At 39.7% G+C, this 24,304-nt stretch overlaps 1 protein-coding gene across 9 annotated transcripts in view; it reads left to right on the plus strand.

Moving 5' to 3' along the window:
• Window positions 1-24,304, plus strand: part of DCLK1 (doublecortin like kinase 1) — a 348,909-nt gene that overhangs the window by 264,943 nt on the left and 59,662 nt on the right. For 3 of the 9 annotated variants that reach the window (XM_058687468.1, XM_058687488.1, XM_058687452.1), the window contains exons 6-8: window positions 1,711-1,805; window positions 16,578-16,665; window positions 19,352-19,460. In XM_058687468.1, coding sequence (XP_058543451.1) covers window positions 1,711-1,805; window positions 16,578-16,665; window positions 19,352-19,460 — 292 coding nt within the window. Of the gene's footprint in view, window positions 1-499; window positions 780-1,710; window positions 1,806-5,475; window positions 10,264-16,577; window positions 16,666-19,351; window positions 19,461-24,304 lie in introns of those variants that run through there. The other 6 variants (XM_058687477.1, XM_058687458.1, XM_058687505.1 and 3 more) reach the window with 5 other exon arrangements.

Genomic DNA, 24,304 nt, shown 5'->3' on the forward strand with positions numbered 1-24,304 from the left:
AAAATCCGGGCTGTTGAATGCAAGCCCGTGAAAGCCTTCTTCCCCATGCAAGCCCGTGAAAGCTTTGCTTCTGCTTCATTCTGCACTCCGCCCTCCCCCCCCCCACCAGCCGCCAAATTGTTGTTTAGAAGGAGTCACCAAATACATTTCAAAGGCAAAGCTACACATCAGTGCAGCATGGGTTATGTGACATTTTTTTTAAAGGTCTTTAGAGAAGATGACAAAACACGGAGCTTCCCACTCTCACGGGCGTGAAGTTTTTGTGCAAACATAGTGAAAAACCAATAAACATTGCACCGAGCCACTGAATTTTGTGAGGGTGTACTTATTACCAGGTACTCACCAGGTTTTAGAAGTTATTGTCATTATGATTTTCGGATGAGTCACCGGGCCTCTTGCCCCCGGGAGGCACTCCATTATGATTCAGAGCAAAGTACGGAAAGGGCTCAGGCTTCCGGGAGTTAGTGGTGTCGGGGGGGTGGGGGGTTGCCGTGGCTCTGCCTTGGCATGAGGCTTAATCGACACCTTTGATGTAGCCTAAGACAGAACCCGCACCTCCCACTGCTGCTTGGAAGACGTCAGCCTTACGCAGAAAAGGCATCTGCTGATGAATCCTGCATCTCATTCAGTCTGCTCTGGGAGCAGCCTTTAGCCATCCTTAACTAATCCAACTGCTTCCCAGTTCCGCGGGTGCTCGGCTTAGTGCTGAGAAGGGAGCTCGCCTCTTGATTTTGCCAGGTTAAACACTAAGCCTGTGTCCATGTTAGAACTCATAGAAGGTAAGTTAAAAGCATTCTTGCTCTCCTTCATGGAAAATGTTTTTGTGCACCCTCAAGAATGTGTGTGTATCTCATTGCAAATTCTACTTCATTGACTGTGGGTGTAAAACATGTGAAAATGTTGTCATGTTTATGGGTAAGATAGTGGCAACCTTATATATCTTTGTAAAGTCATGTCTCTAAAGGGTTTTAATCAGTTCCTAGAGGTGATGTTACTCAGAGAAGAGAATTGCTTACTTGAGTTCTGTGACTTTGATTGCATTTGGTGATAATGTGGTAGAAAAGTCTTCGGAGTTGGGTAGAATTCCAGTGATTTAAACCTATCATAAAGCAGCTTTTATTTTCAGCAGCAATAAAGACAAACTGTGAGGAGTTCCTCCTGAGTGTCTGTGCCAATTAGTTTGTCCTGTGAAGGCGGGTCCTTCAGAGTTAGTTAGGCCAGAGGGATGTGCAGGGCACAAGTGGATGCAGGAACTTCTAGAAGCTAGTTCTTAACTGTAAAAAGATAGCGATCTCTTTTAACAAGGCACCGGGAATATCACTTGTGAGTTATGCTAATTTTTACCCCTACTGGGTGGTGCTCGGAAGCTAACCTATAGCATTAAGGATGAATCCCGCTGAAAGTGTCTCAGGACCTTAACCACATGTCTAAAATCTATCAGCACAGTTAAAGGCACCGTTTAATAAGTTCTTCAGGAAAGTTGTCAAAAGTACATTTGTAAGGACTTTTATGTAGTCTGAGCCTGTATTTAACACAGGATTAGCAAACTAGTGAATTTCTGAAGAGGGTCACTTACAGGACTGCAGATAAAAAGGTATCTGGAATTTTAGCACATGTCCCTTTATAATTGCTTGCTTCTCCGAGAAGATGATTTGTCATGAAAACATTTTAATGAGCGATTTTTTTCTCCCTGTGAAACTTTGATTCTAGTTAATGGAACCCCTGGTAGTCAGCTGTCTACTCCACGCTCGGGCAAGTCGCCAAGCCCATCGCCCACCAGCCCGGGAAGCCTGCGGAAGCAGAGGGTAAGGAACTAAAGCAAGCTCCTTGTTTAAGACCTGCCTGCGCTTCTGCATACAATGGCACAGGTGCCAGCTCCTTAGAGCACTGCTTGTCTCTAAGTAATAACCAGGTGAGGGCAGGAGGTGACCAGTGGCAGGTCCCTTGCAGGGGCTGTGGTTTCTATCAGCTAGAACTCAGGGCTTTTATGTTGTCTGAATTTGTCCGAATCTTAACTCTGACAACAGTAAACAGTTGCTGGTTCTCTTTTTGTCCTGAACGGGCACAGACTTTATTGGCACTGGTTTGTAAGCTTCCTTAGTTGTAATGAGTTTCATTAGACATCATCTCTGACCATCAACCTTCCTTAAGAAGGAAAAGGAAAAGTGCCATTTTGGAGAGGGGGGCTATGGTGGGGGGGTTGCTTCATGCCACAGAATGGTGGTCCAGAGCAGGTTAGGGTCCATGGCATGGGGGATAGATGCGTATGACACGTGTATTTATGAATGAAACCCACATCGAGTACCTTCTCTTTTTCATCACTATTTGCCTTTTTTTTTTTTTTTTTTTTTGGCTTGTGTAATACTGGAGAAATTGACTGAGCTTGGAGACCAAAGTCAAAAAGTTACTGGAAAGAGTGTTAGCTTCTTCATGTTCAGGAAAGGGGAAGAACTACTATTCTTACCCCTCACAACCTGCCCTGTCTGTCTTTTCCAGTAATACCAGGGCAGGAATAAAGGGGGTAGGAAGGGGAGGAGAGGAAGGTGCAGTGGGGGGAAGGGAAGGCCTTTTACTATCCTGATGTCACAAGTGAGGTGGAGAGGAATATGTGCTCTTAGGAGGTTTTATGATGGCTTCTTGAACTCAAAGTCTGGGTTCTTAGTTTGGTGTCGTTTATTATGTGCTTTTAAATGAAATTTCTGAGTTCCATAAATTTAAACTGCATCCAACATGGAAGCTTTTCTCTTCAAGCCTCCTGCAAGGTTGCATCCGTGTGCTGCTATCTAAAAGCGGGAGCAGGGGCGGGGCCTCCATCAGTCCCGGGTCTCTTTGGCTCCTGGCCCACCACGTGTCAGGGTGTGCTGTGTTTCTCCATGGATCTTCTGGCATCAGGTGTAGCTCCTTTAGATTACTTGATGAGGCCCGGGCTCTGGCACCAGCTCCTCTACTAAATGGCTGTGTTGTCTTCGATAAGTCTGTTATCCTCTCCGAGTCTCAGTTGGAAAAACAAAACAAAACAAGAAGGAGGTTCCTTCCAGATAGAAAACCCCATAACTCTATTCCATCTGAGTGTTTTCATTATGGGCTTCTTCTTGGCCACAGTCTAATTTGGCGTTTTAAAGTACGGGAATCATTAGTGAACTACTAAAAGAAGAATTGGCCAAATGCATTGAATCCCCTAAGTGTCTGTCGTTGAGTGGAGGAAGGGGTAGTTGGGCGATTCTTTTCTAGTGCATGTTACCCAGCAAGGCCCCCTTCTGTAAGGGCAGCCATGTATAGCTCAGACAGTACTCTTTCCTAGAACATTCTCTCTTTTGAAGTGTAGACTTTGGAGAGTACACATGGCATAGTAATCCTTCCTCATCCTTTGAACAAATTAAACTCAGATTCAGCATTTAGCTCATGCTGAGTTGTTGAGATTAAATTATAGTCACTGAGAATCCCTGCCACAGATTTGAGCTTCTCTCCCTGGTTGCTTATTGTGGAGACCTCTGTTGAGAGGATATAAAGTACTTTGTCCAACTGTCCCTTTGTTGGAAGAACGAGGCTAGAATTTGCATCCTCTGCCCTCTGTATTCTCTGTGTCATTATGACTTTGTCCAAATGAGGCAGAAAATGTCTAGCCAGTGTCGAGCGGCTGTGTGGCCAATGGCTTCTATAATTAACATTGCCAGCACTTTGGAAATTACTATAAGGGGTGATTCTCTTATAGATTCTTCATTGTGTCATTCAAACTACCAATGCAGGCATCTACTTGAGAGGGAAAAATAATCCCATTTGTTTCAGGGAGACAAAGGGTTTATCGTCATCTGAAAACATTTATTAAGCACATGTTGTAAGCAGAGCACTGGATAATCCAGAGATGGTTCAGTTTCCAGGCTTTTAAATTTAGGCCATAAATGAACATCCTCCATCCATGTACCATGTCAGTGCATGGAGACATTCCCAGCTGCTTTAGCGAGAGAAGCTTTCATCTTGGTGTGGAGGCAACTGCATCAAATAACCCCTCCCAGTTAAAATGGGCCTAGAATATCCCTCAAAACTGATCCTGTTTCAAATTTGGTTAATGTTCTTCTCAAATGGTTGGCTATACTCCTATGCAGGAAATACTGAAATAAGTGAAAGATGGCAAGTGCTAAAAGAAGATACTTCAAAGAATAAATTAACTCTTTTTATTGCAAATTGGAAAACAGTAGCTACTTCTATTTTTCCTTCTGTGTTGCCTAGCAACATGGCCAGGAAAATGAGTTAGCTGTGCCCCCTAACACACACACACACACACACACACACACACACACACACACACACTCACACTGCCTACCTCAATTTATAAAAACGGGAACATATTTTTTATTTTTAAAGGAATATTGAGACGTTTGACAATGAAGAAAAATCTATTTTATTTATGTTAATTATGATGATTTAATTAACATTTCCCCTTCCTTTAGAATTATATTTTTCTGTTACATCTTTTGGTATTTTACAATAGTCATATACAGTAAGAGTCTGCATGCCAGATATTTTCTTCATAAAAGCATTGGTGGCAATGTACCAAAAAACCTCCCTATTTTTCCAAAACACTGTTATTCAAATTGCTGTCTAAAAGCTGTTAACTGGTCACAGAAGCAGATCTAAGAGGATCTTTTCCATCCATGAACTTTTCTTGGTCTTGTTTCTTAATACATCAGGAAGAAATGTGTTGTGTTGTGTGGGTTGAATGAAGCTCCCCATTCTACTCCCACATGGCTGACTTGTGTAGATTATCTGATCAGTCAGATGATGTGAGGAGTGGGTGGTACAAAATGGAAAAGAAGCCAGGATTCTAGACAGTCTGCAGATCTGAGCTGGTTGCCTGGGTACCAACTGAGAGATCTCCTAGCAGAAAGGGGTGGAGGGAGGAAGAAAGGAGTTGATTGGTGAGTGGTTGGAGACCGCAAGAGCATTGGGAAGGCAATGGGAGGTCAAGCTTGCATTTTTTTCTGTCTTCCAAGTATAAAATTTTGAAAAGGCAATTTTTATTGGGTTTATGCAATTTGCAAATGCAACACTTGGGTTGCTGCTTCGGGACCAGAATTTGCTGATTGCCATCTGGGGTTCCTAACAAATTATTTTGTGAGGTAAGCACATTCCTCTTCTACCCAGAATGGGAAGGAAGTGTTCAAGGAAGAATGGCCTAGACACATAGTTAGCGGAGTTGGCATTGACAGACCCCAGGGGCTATATATAAAATTCACTGGACACAGAAGGCAATAGCTCAGAAGCAGACCAAGCCAATAAGGCAAATAAGCACCATTTTTGTCTGTTTAAATGGCTTCTCAGTTATTATCTTTCCTCTTATCCAAATTTGGTGAGTCTAAAAGGTCTGATGATGTTAGAAACCAAGGATGCTCATTCAGTGTTGCTCCCTTCCTAAGAGAGCCACATGGCACCCAAGAAAGCCAAGTAAACAAATCTATACCGCCCTTCATCTTACAGGACCTGTATCGCCCCCTCTCTTCGGATGATTTGGATTCAGTAGGAGACTCAGTGTAAAAGAGACAATGGAGCATTGTATATGGTTTGTGATTGGGTGAAGGTGTTTCACATTTCCTAAGAAAAGTCTAACAGCAAAATAAACAAAAGGGTTTTGCATACATTGAAATTATGAACTCAATTCCTCTGAAAGTAAAAATGCAGGCATTTTATATTCATGATCTTAATCCTTGAAGAAGATTTATATACCTGAGGTTTTTGTGCAAGGCCTGGGTTTAGATGAATTTCATATATGACCCGATATTGAGTATAAGAACAGAACAAGCTAATGATATAGTGATATAGGGTCATTAATTTCTGCAGATACAGTTTTCATTTAACCGTAAGTAGACATATAGATACAATTTTCCTGTACTGTTGGTCAAGCAAATTAAAATGGCACTAGCAGACATTTTTTTTCTTCTTTTTCAAATTTGGATTGCTGATTTTTTAAAGATGCTTCTACTGCAAAGTAATAAAAATACTCAGGTAGATTTTTTTCTCCCTGCACAATAGACAAAGCTACTTATTTTGTGGGTTAATATGTCTAAGGAAAAACACTCACGCCAAGGACATTCCTCATGAAGATTCCAACGATAAGCTTTAGGAACTTTCCTAGCTTTTGTTGTCAACTAAATTTTTTTAAACTTCCCTTTCATTAGAAACAGCATAAATGTAGCTTGAACGATATACCAACACGAAGAACTTGTTCGATGGCATTGCTATAAATGACATAATTCCTCCCTACAACCGTATATGTAATTTTTCAAATGTTGAAAAGGCTGAAGCTAGAAAGCTTTTTTTTTTTTTTTTAACACACAGACCCCAAAAAATTGGGTCTGGATTTTTTTCTAAGAAGAAGAATCCATTTAAAAAGCAAAATTCTCTTAAATGGTGCTGTTTAAACCAGGCCCTCCCAAAGTCCAAAACTCCGTTCAGATAAATCCTGGCTCTCACTGATGTTTTGGAAATTTTCGTATGCAAAACTCCTTTTGTATTAAACCAAGTAAGTCTGTGATTATAACCCACTGTTTAACATTAACCTACTAATTCTGCTCTTCTGGTCCTCTGTTTTAAAAATCATAGTCAGCTTTGCTTAAACATAAAATAATTATTTTCAAATCTGAATGTTAAAAATTAATTTAATGTGTATGGTCTATTGTATGTAAGCCATACCCTAGTGATCATTTAGTTTTACTAGTTCAAACACTAACAATTTAAGACTTGTGAAGCATGGTTTTGATATTGTACAGGCTTGACATATCTCAGTAGGTGATAAATTAAAAATGTATGATGCCATTTGGAGGCCTTTCCTTGCATTTTTTTTCAAATTTTACTTGAAAACTGAATTTAAAAACAAAGTGTTTGATTCAAGATGGAGAGAAATTCAGTTGTCATATACTGTTTTAAATGTTATCAATTTATCTCCTTGATAAATTGCTCAACTATCAAATTTTACCATCTGGTTTATAGTTACATATGTTACCATCTCACTTTCCAAGTGAATAAAATATTTCAACCAAAAGAAGGCAAAAAAAAAAAAAAGAGTCCAGGCAATCTAACAGCATCTGAAAACGTAGCCTTATAATAATTAGTGCCTCATTATCCTGTCTATTGGAGAGAAAGACACTTCTCTGGCAGGTTATTCGAACCGCAAACTGAATCATTCCATCTTGAAAGAACAGTTCATAATAATACCTGTTCCAGACTTCAGGTTTTAAAACTGTTTCCAATAGAAATGAACAGAGACTCCTGCTGAGATCAAAAGGCTGCTTTGTTTTAGCTGAAACAGTAAACATCTGTGAAGTTGCCTATGCTGGTGTCTGTTCTAGTTATGTCTTTGTAAAATGCATTACTTAATACAGTTGAGTCCATAAAAGATTAGTATGTATTTGACTGAACTGTCAAAAATGCAAAGAAAGCAGTGGAACAGTTAACTTAAATCTGGCGGGGTCAGATGGTCCAGAACAAAAATAAATTCCAAAAATTTCAGCTTCCCTGCACTGTCAATCTTAGGGACAAGCGCTGCTTAGCAAGGTCCAATAAGTGCTATTTGTTCTGGATAAGTGGCAGATATTGCCAATTGATATGAAGCCCATGGCTTTGTTTAGACATGGCTAAAAGAAACTGTACTTGTACTAACTGCCGATAGATAGCATGGCCAGCTTTCCATTCAGGCAGTTCCAAAGGAAATGCAGTTCCACAGCATTTAATCTTTTGAACATATGACTTTTATTAAAGGACTGTTCAGAGGCAATATATATCATTTACTTTTTGAAACTAAAGTCCCTCAGAGATTGAAACAACACACCATTATAGACTTTGAGATCTCTTTCTATGCAGAGCGTAATTCCATTATACTAAAGGAGAAATTAAAAAAAAATTCTTAGCGACAAACCAGAAGTTTTCAGTTCACCAGTGGACTCAAATTGATGATTTATAGGCACTTAAGATTTACTTACGCACAGAATTCTTTTTAAAAAATTAGGCACTGAACTTTAAAATTATTCTGAGAAGGAGAGAGCTCGAGCAAAAGCCATGCATTTTTGTTCTTATGGTCAACCTTAAGTGTGCCATGAAGACATTGTGCTCTAGTTAAAATTTTGACACTTCTTCATTTGCACGCACTTGTTTTTCTTAGACATCGTAGAAAAAGATAGGATAAGTATTTCCTCTGCTTTCAGCATTTTAGAAATGCAAAACAATAATAGATCAAGTGTGAAGTTCAGTGTGAACTCAAAAGACTGGTTCTGAAAACCATGTGGTGGTTTATTTCTTCTTTGTCTTGCTTTCATCAGTCAAGTGGGGGAAGAAATCCACAATGTTTCTATACCATCCATAGGCTTTTAAGATGGTGTCAGGTCCACTCATCTGTACACATCCCGGGTATATCCTAAAATCATTTGAACCAACATTTATGTACTATATGTATTCCCTACATTAGCCAGCAGGGCTATTAGGTTGCACCCACTGCAAATCTATACTTTATTGGGCTTTTTTTTTTTCCTTTCCCCATTTAAAAGCAATGAAGTCTAAATGCTAAATTTCTTGATGAAAGTAGAAAATAATATTCTTGAAAAATAATCCCATGCATTTGAGCTATTGGACTACTAAATTTTTCCAGTGTGGCCATATATCTATACAGGTGTGTGGGTGTCTATGTAAATTTTCAGGGCTCTGTGTGTATATGGGTGTGCTTATATACGTGTTTGTGTATGTTTATAGACCATAAATAGTAAAACATGGTGTTTGTGACACAGCCTTATACGTTACTGGCTCTTGTGGAACTGTATATGGATCTTGTAAAACCTAAATGCCACAAATTGTTAAATGTGACATAGTAGTTGGGGCATTTTTAAGTTCAAAAGCAGTATGCTGAACTAGTAAGGCAAAATGGTTCCTAATAGATGTAATGATTTATTTAACAAACAAACAAAAAATTGAAATCCAGATACACAAAAAATGTGGCATTGAAACAAACCCAAAGTTGTGTTAATTTTTAAGTATAAGCACACATCAGTGTTTGTTTCGTTATGTCTTGATATTCAGTTATTAAAATGAGTAAATACTGTCACTGATGTTTTCTCTAGTGTATGCACTGATGACATGTATTGGTTGTCAATCCATATTCACTAAGAATGAAACATTGATTTATAGAGTTGTGAGTAGTTGAGTGTTAATATTGAAACATAAATATAAAATAATCCAAACTGTGTTTGAGTTGAAGTAGGTTGGTAACAAAGCCAGATAACCTGTAAGGCAATTTTGTATGTTCTTTCAAAACACTATTCTGAACTGTTGACGTATTTTCAGTAGTAACCTTCCTATACTTGCTATGTGTGTGTATATATCTGCATAAATATATACACACTTGAAAATGTTAATCAAACGGATTTACTATATATGCATACATTTGCCCATTTATACATATTTGCATTAGTTTTGCTAGCATCTCTAATTGTGCATGTGAGTGAGAACTGTATTTGTTTGAGATAGCCCACAAGAGTGTAGTGTAAAAATTAGAAATATATTGAATTCAATATACCGATTGCCTGATGCAGTTTGTTATACTGTCAGCTGAAAAATATTTGTAATTTTGTGCCTGTAACGCATGTGGAAAAGATAGGAAATCTGAGGCCCTAGCTGTAATTTTCAAGAGTGCATGATATATAGTGTCTTTAAAATGTGGTTCATTTTAGTAAGGATGATGGATAAATGGTGCATGCAATACATGGGTGTTTGTATTATATATGGCCACAAAAAGGTTTTGAAGCCAGGATAGTAGGCATCTGAAAGGTCACAGGCAAAGAAGTATGAAAGCTAATTTTCCTGTGGTGTGTATTTTTTATGTTATATTCATCAACAAACAAGGAATTGACTTATTTGTCCTAAGGACTTTTTACTTCAAAATACACTATGAATGTTGTACATTTGGATGAAATTTTTACAAAGAGGGTGACCTAGTTTCTGTATACAGTTTGAGTGGCTTGGATGTATATTCTCTTAAAAAGAGCATTTGGTGTCAAAATGTTTTAAAAATCCATCAGTTGAGGCCATCGTAGAGTTTTATAGTGCTAAATGATGAGATGTTTCATTGAACTACCCAGTTTTCAAAGTTCCATCACCTTGTGTTGTGGTTTCATTGTAAAGTGTTATAGCTTGTATTCCGCACTGGACCATGTTATTCCCCTCAAAGTTAACTTTGTGACACTTACCACCTTAGAATAACTATGTAATAAACAGGAAAAACCACCTATGTTGTTCAGTGAGTTTCTTTCAGAAAACTTATAAGTAGACACGGAAATGGAAATGACTTTGAGGGGTAATCTTTACCTTTGTAATTGTGTGTACGGCATTCTTGTGATGTAATTAGCACCAGCAAAGTGATACTTGAGATACTGCAGAATGGCATCCCATGACATCTAAAGTGTAAAATATTGGCAATAACAAACAACAAAATGAGAAGACTATGTGATGAAGAATTCGGGTTCAGCTGGTCATATTAAAATCATTAATATACTTTTGTCTCAGGGTTGTCTTAAGGGTGAATTTGTCAGACCAATGGCCGACTGATTGAAAAAAGAATTGGCTTGCATTTTTTTAGACATACTAACTGTCTCCTGGGTTTGAAGGCATTTTTTGCAAGGTCATCGAATTGTAGGGTGGGGGAAATGATCATGTAGATATATGTACATGGGTGTGTAAACAAGTGTTTTTAAATCACTGAATAAATAAATATATAAAATAAGTAAATATATGATAAAATAAATAGTGATGATAATAAAATGCTTGCTTACCCAGCATCAGTCTAGAATAAAAATCCATACTTTATTTAATGCATAATGTGGGGTAAGGGAGAATAGAAAACTCTACTGGCTTAGTTAGAAAAATATTTTACAGTAAAATTGTTATGGAAGTCCAAAATTCTAGTTTTAAATCTAACATTTTTAGTAGGTTCTTTTTAGCCTTAAAATTGTAGTTTAGTTGGTTCTCTTTATTTGTTCCATGATAACCTGAATGTAACCAGTGCCCAAAGCAATAATGGTACAACTGGAAGAAATGTTTACAAATTTATAAATTCCAAATTGTATTTATGCTTTCTTAATATAGCAGAGTTTAAAATAAAGTATAGTAGGTGCCTGGAAGAGTAGTGAGCTCCCTTCATCACAGACTAGGAATCTCATTTGGGAGTAAATCATGGGGGGAATTATTTTATTGAGAGGTGATAAACTAGATGACTTTCTGGTCCCCTTTCCAAACTATGATTTCATGAAGAATAACTCCTCAGGGGAGATATTGTGTCCCCCTCCCCCAAAACAACAGTCTCTTCAAGACAAATGGTTCAGATTTTAAATTGATACATCTTGGCCTGACTCTTGAGGCAAGAGAGCTGCCTGATCAAACAAAATTGCAGCTAAATACATTTATTTTTGAATGTTTGGCTCACATGGGTGGCTTCAGTATCATAGATTTAATCCCAGTATTCCCATTTTCATTTTTTCTTCCTCTGAGTAAACCAATTTCATGAATAACGGGTCTTCAGTCTTTTAAAAACTGTGAATCTTTATGATAACATTTTACATTTTTCAATATTGATTCTTGTTACACACACAATTACTTGTCATAAACTGTATTTAGGCTAACATGTTATGAAGAATGCAGATAGAGGAATTTGAAAAAAAAGGAATTCCCTTTCTCTTGTTTCACATAATAACACCTTACTAGTTATTACGGATCAATGTCACCAACTTGTTCTATACTCACTCGGAGAGCAAATGAATGTATGGTTTGTCTATACTCATATAGAATCCTTGGGTTTTAAGCTTTCTACACTAAGAGTATGATTTAATTTTTTTTTTTTTTTTATTAAAGGAGGTCATCTTTACAGATTCTGTAGACTTCAAGTCAAGATCACCAAGACAGTAGTTTGAGTTTGGTAACTATTTATTGGTTGCATTTTCTTTATAAAGTTGATCCACTTGATTTTCAAATTCTTTTTTTTTTTACAGTTTTTCAAATCAATATTAACAAAGTAATAATTGTATGCCAAGACAGAATGTGGAGTGGAAGTAATACAATTATCCAATCAAAGCTAAAGTTATCTGGTGAGATTTTTCTACCTCGAGTAGATCAGTTGCATCAATTGGATATTTTTGAAAACTTTATTCAGTGTAGTCCTCAGGTGAGTGACACCATTAATACAATGGCAGGGGTAACTATATCATTATATTTAAAATGAAATGTTTTTAACTACATAGTCATCAGATACATCTTGGTAAATGTGGTTAGAGCTGTTATGTCAGCTTTCTCACTTCAAAAAGTGTGATATGTTCTCCATCTGTTATATGATCCCAAGCTGAAAAGCTACACTTTGGATGTGTTCTTACTTAGGGCAGTCCTTTTATGAAGGTGTGCCATAAAAGCATCCAGGTGCCAGCAACCTGCCCACCTGGTTTCCATTAAATCAGCTTGGAGGTGATAACATTTCAAATGTCACAATGTCTCTTAGAGCAGCTAATTGCATTAAATTCTAAAATAACTGTATGTTCTGTACTATGCACCCAGATGTCTTAGAACTAGCAAACTAAAGCAAACATAAAATCTTATCATTATGTATACTATAAAATGGTTTGTCTGTCCAGAAAAGCCAAATAACTAAACTGATTTCACTTGTAAGCATGCAAAAATATAAGTGGGCTTTTCGGCTTCTGTCGGTCACAAATAAAGCTGGTTAATCTCATTGGGTTAATTCTAAAGAGCAAAAATTTACACATTTTCCCTTTACGATTTTCAAAATCCTTCAATCAGACTCATGGGCAGTAATCAAAATGTTCCAACACTGTCTAAATTAGCATATTTAGGATTAGTAACTAGCATACACAAAGAGCCATGTTTATTATTGAGTCACTTCAACTAGAAGAGAGGACAAAAAACATTAGGTGACAAAATCAGAATCCAAAAAATAACAGTCTGCAAGCATATCTATGTAATAAAGATAACATTTAGCATGAGTAAATAGGAAGTCTTACACTTGATCCAAAACACCAACCTCTCAAATACAGACTAGGGAGATCTGACATATCTGTGAGCTCAGTGTCAGGCTAAAAAGCTATGGTGCTATCAATAAGCCGATGTGATCTTACCGTGCATTAATATTCTGTTCACAAGGAAGAAAGCTCTGTCCTCTGCTCTGGGCTGGTCAGGTACACCTAGAATATTACATTTGTTTTAACATTAGCATTAACAAGAGTTATTGAGAACTGGAGTGTATCCATAGGAAGGTAAAGAGGTTATGGAGCTCTGTCACATGATGAACAATAAAAAAAAAAAAAAAAAAAAAAACTCTGGGAATATCCAAACTGAAGGGGTGCAGTAACTATTTCCAACTTCCGGAAGCATTGTCCTATGAAAAATGGATTAGACCTGTAATGGGTAGCTCCAGAGGTGAGAGCTAAGACCAATAAAGGAAAATGTAGAAGGACATCATTTCAACATATGGAAGAACTTTCTTGGCCTCATATGAACAATTAAGGGGCTACCTCAAGAAATAATGTGTTCACTGGTGGAGGTGTTTGGACAGAGGCCATTTTACCACATGGCTGGGATTTTTATAGTGGGAATTTGGTCTTTGAATAGAAGTAGGGTGGAATAGGTAATATTTAAGGCTTACTCCAATCCCTGAAATTCTTTTAATCTATGAATAATCATTGTCTTAGAAAAGGGTATAATGTTAACTATCTTACTTCTTTGGGAAAAAGAAGTGATAACCCCATTAAAAATCTAATACTCTGAATCTTTTACTCTGAGCATAAAATAAAATGAGAACATTCCTCTTGGAGTTCTATTTGTAATTAAGTAAATTTTTCTCTTAAAAAATGCTGTTACCCTCAGCATGAAATTTGAAATTACCTTGGGTACATTTTCAAACCTGAAGTTGAAAATAAGCAATTCTAAAAGTAAGCAAACTTGTGTTAACTCTACCTTTTTTTTTTTTTTTTTTTCCAAACCAGAGCCTAAAATCCTTGAGGGGTTTTTGTCCATAAGGCAGAGAAAACACAGCTGGCGTTGTGGCAAGCATTCAGGGCATCAGACGTTTGGCTGAACTGTTAAAAATGCAATTAGTTAGTTGATAAGGCATTTAACTGAATAATGTCCAGCAAGTTTATGGCACATTACAGTTTAAAAGATGTTTTCATATACTTTGGGTCAGGGTTCTTTTTTGTTTTTTTAATGTTGATCTATTATTTTTGAGACAGAGTGTGAGCAGGGGAGGGGCAGAGAAAGAGGGAAACAGAATCCGAAGCAGGTTCCAGGCTCTAAGCTGCCAGCACAGATCCTGACATGGGGCTGGAGCTCACGGACCTCGAGATCTGAGCCAAAGTCGGACGCTTAACCGACTGAGCCATCCAGGTGCCCCTGGGTCACAGTTCTGTTTTGAGTATCTGATATTATTAAAAGAACAAGCTTTTGGAATTGAGTGCATAACTGTGGACATCTTTGGTAGGAAACATGCTACTAGTCTATTAATTCGAGTGCTTGATGAAAGAATGTGTCTTTGTATTCTAAAATTTAAAACACCATATGACAAGACAGCACCTGCCACCCCAAACCACAATGTGTCTACATTATTAAACACCACTTGTGATGCTGCTGGAAGAAATTCAAGGATCAGAAAGCCCAGAAGAGAAGGTCTACATTTTAGACATTTACTTACTGCTTTTCTGCTTGGAACAACATTATGTCTACAGCAAAAGCAATGACACAAGGGATAAAAGACCTCACTTTCTGGAAAACACACACCTTCCTCTCAAATGTGGTAATGTTAATGTTTATTTTCTCCAGACATCGACATCGTAAATCTGCCTTGTTTAAGCCTTGTATTCCAATATTACAAATACAAGGTTTTCACAAACAGACTTCGGTAAAAGTCAGCAGAGCGTGACTTAGAAGCTCATACATTTACAGTACCTTCGACAGAGTTGATTATGACTACAGAGTATCATCTCAAGAGAAAACTGTTTCGATGTCATGATTTGAATCCCTCTTTCTAGCCTGATATAGGATAAATGTGTTCTGCTGGTCACAAAGGGAGGCTAGATGAGATGGAAAAGACCCTGCTCAAGTCACCAGACTGATTGATGGGGGAATTCTCATGATATAGGAAAATAAAGGGCACACCACACAAACTGTGTGGCCTTCGGGGGTATTCTGGAGTAACCTCAAAACTTCTAGGATGCCCTATACTGAAGCAGATGTATCCTTTCCGCGAATTTAACTTTTACCCCAATGTCAGCTGTCAGCTTTGATGAACTTGTCCAGTGGAGCATATTTATCTTAGCCAAACCTGGGAGAACAGGCAGTGGAGTCAAATGGCCATGCAGTGATTTAAGTAACATTCCCTGAATGATATTAGTCTTTTTGGTGAAAACTATAACCTTTGCTTTTACATGAAGGTACTATTGGGGGTAAAGGAATTACATAAAACTTTCTCCTCCCTCCTACTTCGTGTCCTGTTAAGGCTGGATGCAGTGGGGAGGAGGTTGAAGGGAAACAGGTAAGCAGAAGAAAAATAGGTCAACTTTGCTTCTCGCCACCTCTTCATTATTAATTCAACTACAGATGCTCTTTCCCTTCTCTCTGCTCCACAGACAGCCGGCACCATGAGCCAATGCCGCCCCCTCACCGCCTCCTGCTCCCATCAGGCCAACCAAGTGGATAAACCCAGGGAAACAGAAGGAAGATCTTTTAGGACAAGCTGTGTTCACTGTTTAGAAATAGCATTGAAATGTGCAGATTGTTTTCTCAAGGAATAGATGCAGAGATGGGAAGGTTCATTGTTAAAGTCCTGCCCTGTAGCTAATCATAGTACTAAATATTTGGTATTGTTTCACCCTCTGAGCTTTGTAATAGAGCTGTTACCCTGTCTGCTCTCATTGGTCTTGGGTCAAAATACACCAAAAATACAAGGGAATCACCAGGCTTAGGCTTTTATTCCTGTCTTTGCCTCAGACTTATTTTGTAACAGTTAACATATCGATAACCGGCTTAGTACTTGTGTCTTTATTGCAAAGTGGAATTAGCAAACCCACTCTATAACCTTTCTCCAACGATGTGGTAAGCCTCAATATTTTTTTTTTGGAAAATTCCATAAAATAAACGGAAGAGGATTTTTTTTTTCCTATGGTGAGAATAGAAAACTCATTGGATGAGATCAGAGTGGCACCATATTTGAGGCCTGTTTGCAGATAGACTGTGGAAAAGTGAGGTGAGATGCTTAAAATCTGACAAACCTAAACAGTAAGCTGTGGGATGCTGATTTTGAGAAAAAGGAATAGAAAGTCAAGGAACATCCAAATTTAGAGTGATTGTCCTGACACAGTTAAACCATCCATTACTGGTTAATAGGGTGGGAAAGAGAAGCAATCCAATCCCTTTTCAAGTGTTCAGAGCAAATCCTCCCTGGTGACGGGTGCAGTTACTTCCTGAGATTCTGGGCTGGGCATAGCATCTGGAGACTGGCACCCAGACCCAGTGTTTTCATCCTCTGTGTCTGTTCCCTTTTGCAGAGCTCTCAACATGGAGGTTCCTCTACTTCCCTTGCGTCCACCAAAGTCTGCAGCTCAATGGACGAGAATGATGGACCTGGAGAAGGTGGTGAGCTTGGGAACTTGGTGTCTGAGGAGGAGGCTTCCCTTGTGCAGGGGGCAGAGGATGGGTTGGCTAAATTTACTTCAGAAAACCGTAACTTTGGGAGCATTATGAAATAGAAGCTTAACACAGCTCCTGGGGGCCAGAGGAAGGGGATAGGATTGCATATAGTTTCTCCCAGGGATCATATCTACTCTATGGGAACAGGAAAAGGGAATTAGCCCGATTTGGAGATATTTCACATCCTCTGAGGGTATAAGTATTCTAAGAAGGCCAGCTATTGCCTACTTTGAAAATAAAAGGAAGTAATGGCTGCCTTTGTTTTCCCCAATTCTGATCACTTGCAGTATATTAAAGTATACTTACTCTCTTGATTGACTGGTTTGGCCCCACAGATAAGTGAACTCAATGTGCGAAAACATGGCCTTACAAAAAGAATTACTTGATAGCAATTGCAAAAAATATTCTTTGTACCTTAAGCTAGTACATTTTAGGATTTCTCTTTGATGTGGTCAAATGACCTGGATTCCAGAATTGACTTTTTCACTGACTCGTTGAATTGTTTTGGATAAGCCTCTTCAGCTTTTTTTCACCTTGGTTCCCCTTCTATAAAATTGTGTAAGACTGTACTATATGCCTCTTTCCTCGCTGGGGGTCATTATCAGGCTCAAATCAATTATGAGAAAGTATTTAGAAAAGTATAAAACTGATATGATCAAGTCACTGTTAAAGAATCAGCATCCCTCATTTGTTTGAAATGATATTATTTAGTTTTCCAGAAAAAGTACCGTTGGGGGGAAGCACTTTGATTATGTCAAATGAGATAAGTGATTTACACATGAATTCTTTCCTGACTACCATGCAGTATCAGATTTTTTTTTTTTTTTTTTTGCATTTCCAGAACTATGAAATTCAACCATCTCAAAGTCCCTTTTGTTTTACTGTGTACTTGTATCTACCTAATGAAATGAACTGGTCCTTGGCTAAGACTTCAGCAAAGACTTCTTAGCCAAAAGCCTAAAAGATACATTTTTATCAATAGGAAAAAAAAAAATCCCAAGCCGTGTGCTCCAGATGGGTGCCTCAGTGATGCATCCACTGGAAGGACGGATGAAGTACCTCCTTCCGTTTCCCATCTGGAGTCAGACTTGCTTCTGACAGCCAAGCATGGCTATTTTTATTATCCATGTAGTAAAGAGCCTTAAGACCGTGTCATCTGAGAGATGTTTTATAAATTCGGGTGCTTTGCAGTGGATTTGAAACTTCTCCAGCCATCTCCTCTAATTCCCATGGAGTAGACAAAAATCCCCAGGCTAAGTCTTTCAAACAGAGGCAAAATTATTGGCTTCTTTGGGTGTGAGATGGTGGGGATTAGGGAAGGGGTGTTAATTGGCTTCAGCTCTCACTTTATTCTGGAGACCACTGTGATAGCTTCCGGTGGGTAAAGACTAAAATGTCACCTATAAAGAGGTAAAGAGGCTGCACAAATAAATGCTAGGGGTAAAAATAGCAGCAGCAAATGTCCTACTTTGTACAACCCTTTCCAGAAATTCCATCCACCCTAGAATCCAGAGTGGTACAGATGGAGCATGGTCACAGAACCAGAATAAGGGTCCTAACGCACATGTGTGATAATTGTGAGTTTCCATTTGTTGTCCCCCAATGATGAGGACTAACGGAGAATACAAAAATCACCCAGAAAGTCGAGGCACCGCCTGAGGTTTTAATTTTATTGCGAGAAGAAATGTTTAGTCTCAGTTTATGATTAAAGGTCAGAATAGGAGCACATTTAGAAAACACACTAGGCCTTCCATCACATTTTGTATTCGGTTTGCCTGAGGGAGAGCTAGGATTTATACCTTTAAAGCATGTAAATTTTAGAGCCCAGCAATAAAAGGCTTTTTACACCCCTAAGATGGTAAAGGTTATCCAATATATTTATGTGACCTAAGTGTGGCTTATTTAGTTTTATGGCCTCAGATATTTAAAGCATTATTAGGCATTTGTAAGATGTTTCAAAATGCATTTTAAGGGGGAAAATGTGTTGTGTTAGTGGCACTAACATAATTGAAACTACAAAACTGTTCTGTTCACAGACATAATAAATATTGCAATTTTAACTCAACATCTGCTATGCAGGTTGCTGGTGAGAACATTTGTCTAAAATCTGGTCATTGATACTGGGGAGGGGTGACACTCCAGGCTTAGTTCATAAGGAATTTTACGGAGATCTCCACTTCAGGATGTAGTAAAGCTAAGTGTCCAAACAGCAGGCATGCTTCATGCTTGTACCCTGTCAAGCAGCCCGGCGCCCCCTATAAACTCCATTTTCCTACTGAGCCATCCCTAGGAATGTCATTTCTCTGTAGACAGGGGGTGTTCCGTAAACACTATTGATCACATTGGCATGAAACCCACAGAGCCAAACTTCCTCCTCAGAATCCCCACTGTCCCTCTTCCATCGGTGGGAATGGACCCCATACGTTCTACGTTTCCTTTTAGTTTATCATTCGTCTTAGTAAAACACTGTTGAGTATGGAGTGTCAGCAGCGGGGCTTGCCTCACTGTACGGAAAGTGACATATTGATTCTGAATCAGTTCCAGTCTATCCGATGATACTTCTAAATGTCTCTCTGGTGCAACATCTGTGTTCCCTTTTCTGTCGATAAAAATGTACTAATGATTCTTTCAGAAGTGTTGGAGGAAGGCTTCCAGATTCCAGCCACAATAACAGAACGATATAAAGTCGGAAGAACAATAGGGGATGGAAATTTTGCTGTTGTCAAGGAATGTGTAGAAAGGTGAGAAGGATCTCATTTGCATCGAACTTTAAAGGAGACATTTGGCATTATGTTTTCCAAGATTGTGTCTTTATTTGCAGTCTGTGGCACATATGGAACAGGTTAATGTCTCAACTCCAGATGTAACAAAAAAAAAAATTTAAAGAAAGAAAAGTCCATCTAACAACAGATTTGAAAAATGTAGTGATTTCTGGGACAATCTATAAATTAAGGACTTTGATTTTTCCTTTTTAATGTACTCAGCAAAACTTTGCCAGATCTTTCAGGTGAGTCCTTTTATTTTGGTAAAAAAACCCAACATATTGAGCAGTTTTTTCTGCACTTTCTGGAGCCATTTTGTAGAGGTCAGAACGTTTTTGTATACAGTGAATTCTAACATGATATATCATCAAATTAAATATAATAACCTTGCTTTAAAACGCATCTGTACTGATGCCAACAAAAATAGTGTTTAGTGCATTAAAATATCTTAAAATGAAAGACATCAGTACTCTTGTGGGCCAAAGGTGAGGGGTTTGGAGTAAAAGGTGTATGCCTGAGACCTTGGTACCTAATCAAGGACAGTGGCTGGTGGCTCCTAGATGAAGTGACAACTAATAAAGTCACGACCCAGATTAAAGTGGCCTCAAACTCTAAGCCGGGTGTTCGAATTGGAATTCCTTTTTGAGCAGATTCTTGCTTTACAGGGACCTGGTGAGCCAGAAGCATCTTCTCAGAGCTGGTGAGCAGAGTTTTGAAAAGTCAGGGGGAACCTGCCTCGTTCCTTGAGAGGGGTGGGTGTACCCCGCTGGCTTCCTGGGGACCGGCCTGGGGTGTGTGCGCTTCCTTTGCCACTTTTCTCTGCCCTGAGTGAGGCTGGGCGTCTGCGGGTCAGCGCTGTGTGAGATAACGCTCCTTCACTCTGCCCTACCACTCAGGGAGGATGCCTCAGACTGGGAGCTTTAGCCTGGCAAGATCCCCAGCTTGTTCTTCCCCAGGGGCTCTGATTTAGAAGCACAGTTTCCTGCTACTTTAGAGCTGGAGGTCTGCACAGGGCCTCGGACACCACAGGGGTCCTTAGTTTGGCCAGCATCCACCAATTTGCTCCCCAGCTTTTGCAAAGGAACCTTTGCTTCCTTTGCGGCTGTTAGGGAGACGCTTCCCTGACTAAGGTGACAGAGCCCTCGTCAAGATACCCTTGTGCACTAAATCTCAAACTTTGCTCCACCCCAGCATACCAGGTGGGCTAGGGTATTCCCAGTGCTAGCAAACTGCTGTAGCAGCCACTGTTTGTAAGAGAGGGGCATGAGGAATCGGCAGTATGGAAAACCCCTTAGTAGTTACTGCTAGGCAAACTTTTCCCCTGCCTTCCCCTCATCACCCCACTGCCACCACGCAGTGTGACCATTTATTGCATCACCACCAAATATAGAAAATTCTCCATTGCTTTCCTAGGCTTCACACCTTCACAAACAGGAACAGCCACTGTTTGCTGCGCATACACTATGTACAAAGCCCTTATCATATTTCATGTAATTGCCATGATAATCCCATCATATCGGTATTGTCTCCGTTTATAGCATACAAAGAACACCTAGAGAAGTGAAATGCCCAAAATTGCTCAACGAGGAAGTACTTAGTAAGGCATGGGTCCGAGCCCAGCTCCAGAACCCACACTTTGACCGCTCTGCTGCCTCCAAGAGTCCGTCATGAGAATGCAGCTTATCTGATCTAAAGTCACACATGCCCTATCTGTTCCTGTAGAAAGAAGTCCAAAATTAAATCAAGGAAGCCATTCTTAAGGCAATGGTTGGAAGTGTGGGTGTGTTTATATACGTTTATATTTCATTTCTACCTCTACTGATAGTCAATTCAAGTATTTTTTAACTTTTTTTCCACTGTAGCAGAAATTCCCATTTTTAGCAGATTGCCCTTTGTATGTGGGGTATCTGCCAGAGTTTATCATCTGTTGAGTCTGGTGTGGCAGCCATGTGCTGTGTCTTCTAGCTAGCACAGGGAGCATGATGGCGTCTTAGTCCAACATTACTGGTCTTCCCACAGTAGGAATTTGCCAGGGTTCCATCCAGAATTAGTTTCTTTCTCTCTAGTTTGGCTTGTGTTCATTTTGCATGAGTTCACAGCTTGGGTCTCTTTGTACGAACCTTCAGAGTCTAAACACCAGATCGCTCCAAAAAGTGTTAATATTCTGCTCCTGCTGAATGAGGACATATGGCATGTGCCCTCTCTCCCTGGAGGCATCACGAAACATTCTTTTAATATTTTCCAGAGGTCCAAGAAAATAAAAGCAAGCTAAGAATGTTGTGAATGGCACACATTGCTTGCGGGTACATTCTGCCATATTTTGAAGGATGCATGAGTACTAACAAGAGCAAGTATGTCCCTCCTCTGTTAATAATATGCTGTCACAGGGAAGGTTTTCCTATAACAATGGATACAATAACAGTGTTCTGTAGGCTTTTTGTTCCATGGTCGCGAGGCAGCATATCCTTTGGTAGTAAGTGCCAGGCCCGCCTAGATTTCTTTCTCCTCCCCAGCAACAGTTTCTCCAGTGGCCTCAGGAGCTCCTAGGACGTGCTAAAGGAAGTTGGTGAACTGAGACGTGTTCTATTCTGAAGCTGTTTCATAGAGCACTTGAGGCCCCAAAGAAAACTCAGAAAGCTGAAAAGCACTGTAGAGAAGTCAGAGCACGAGTAGGGGGCTCTCAATGAGGTGGTCTTCATCTTTGGCTTTCCTGGCTCTTCATACACTAATCAGCATACAAGCCAAGGGTACATGTGGTGCAGTTATGACCAGTGACAGTGTCTCAGATAGGTTTTGGCCCTCCTGTCTACCTGCACTGCTTGCATTTTTAGCAATATAGGCATCAGAATTGTATTAAGATTCGAGCTGCCCATGACTCCCTCTCTCCCTGCTTCCCCTATAAACCTGAGGAAGTGAAACCAATGGCTTCAGCAGTGAGTGTAGGTGGGCTCGAACCCATCTGAACATGCCGAGGCTTCAGTGTCACAAATAATGGGTTGCATCTACCTAGAAAGTCTTCAGAATTCTCAAGAACCTCCAAAACCTTGTAACTGTAGTTTGAAGGTATTTTCTTCTGAAGTGCAATTTGGAGGATGAGTCAGAATGGAGAAGCTTAGCTATTTTTCAGCTAGCTGGCAGCATGCTTCCTTCTTTTCTTCCCAAGGATGCTTGGCACCCAATAGCCATTGGGGCTCGCGCTCAAATTCTAAATAAAACTCTACTCCAGAGATGTGAGACTGGGCTCTCCACAATTACCCCATTAGGAGGAGGCTGAGATGGGCTTTATTATGATTCTGAGGTAAACAAAGGGTGCTGTTTACGAACCCCTCTTTGTTGGGGGGTCCTAAATGCCACCACGCTCTGGAATCTCTGCACCTCACCCAACATGCTTGGAGCCCCTGCTAACTCAGGCCTACAGTGGACACATCTGGGTCTATAGAGAGAGACGAGACCTCGGTCCCTCTGCTTGAGAACATGACCCATGATCAAAGGACAGCCATGAAATTCATCAAATGCTATGGTAGGAATACCTGGGAAGCTGTTTTTCCTTTTCCACATAATCTTTTTTAGTACCCTGAAAACCTAGCAAATCCCCCATAAGAGCCACAACAAAAAGCACAGTAGTCCAAGACACCCCAACCACTAAGCATTCTGCTGCCTTGGGGAGAGTGGGGGGGAGCAGGCTGGCCTTGGGTTAACAGTCACAAAGTCTAAACAGGACAGCTTTCTCCAAACCATTGTTTTTTAGCATGAATATTAAAAATTAGACTTAGTTCAAGTTTGTAAAATTTGGAAATTTCTCTCTTAGTAGTTCAGTTTCTGACCTTGGGTCAAACCTAACAGGAAGAGACCTTACAAATTCGGTTCCTGTATACGAGGAAGCAAACAAAATCTGTCCAGCTGCTGCTGCTGCTGCCTTTGCTGTGACATTCAAGGGCTCCATGATTCTGTGCAAGGTCAAGAATGTAATTTCAGAAACAAGCAAATGGCTGATAGTTTCACCAGCAATCCCTGTGTCTAGTGTCCTCGCTATAACAAACTGTAGACTCCTGTCCTTGGGGACAGGGACCAAGTTTTACTCACCTCTGTAACTACCAAAGAACCATGCGTGTTTTTTTTTTTAATTTTTAATGGTTATTTATTTTTGAGAGAGAGGGAGACACAGAATCTGAAGCAGGCTCCAGGCACCGAGCTGTCAGCACAGAGCCTGATGCAGGGCTCGAACGCATCAACCGTGAGATCATGACCTGAGCCGAAGTCGGACGCCCAACCGACTGAGCCACCCAGGCACCCCCCAAAAAACCATGCCTGTAACTGCTTGCTGCGTAATTACAGGGGCACAGGGGTCCTCTGTGTTAGGGTATGCAGGAAGACAAATACTTGATTTAAGGTTTTATTTCTTGCCAAGTGTTTTCATTTACCAACTTAAAGCAAGCAGTTAAATTTTTATTCTTATGGTATACATTTAGTACTAACACCTGTTTTCAGGCTAATTTTCCAGACTCAGCTGCTTTCCTATAAACATATACTTCCAATAATTAAGGATTTTACTATGACTTTATAGTTCTGTCCTCAAGGAATCAAGAAAGAAAACTTGCAGTGTTAATTTCGGTGGGTAAATCTAACTGAGTGTTGAGTCATATTATGTAAGGTTCTGGGTACTGAACTCATAAAGTCCCTTTTCCTTCTAAGCCCTGGGGCCACAGCAACCCAGGCTTGCTTGCATTTTCCTTTCAGCCCTAGGCTCAGTACATAACTGGATTTGCTTGGTGTCCTGGGAGCCAATAAACCCACTTGCTCCTTGGAGATTCTGTTCCTTGTCC

The sequence above is a fragment of the Neofelis nebulosa genome, chromosome 1 (genome assembly GCF_028018385.1).
Source record: "Neofelis nebulosa isolate mNeoNeb1 chromosome 1, mNeoNeb1.pri, whole genome shotgun sequence".
In the NCBI taxonomy this organism is placed as follows: domain Eukaryota; kingdom Metazoa; phylum Chordata; class Mammalia; order Carnivora; family Felidae; genus Neofelis; species Neofelis nebulosa.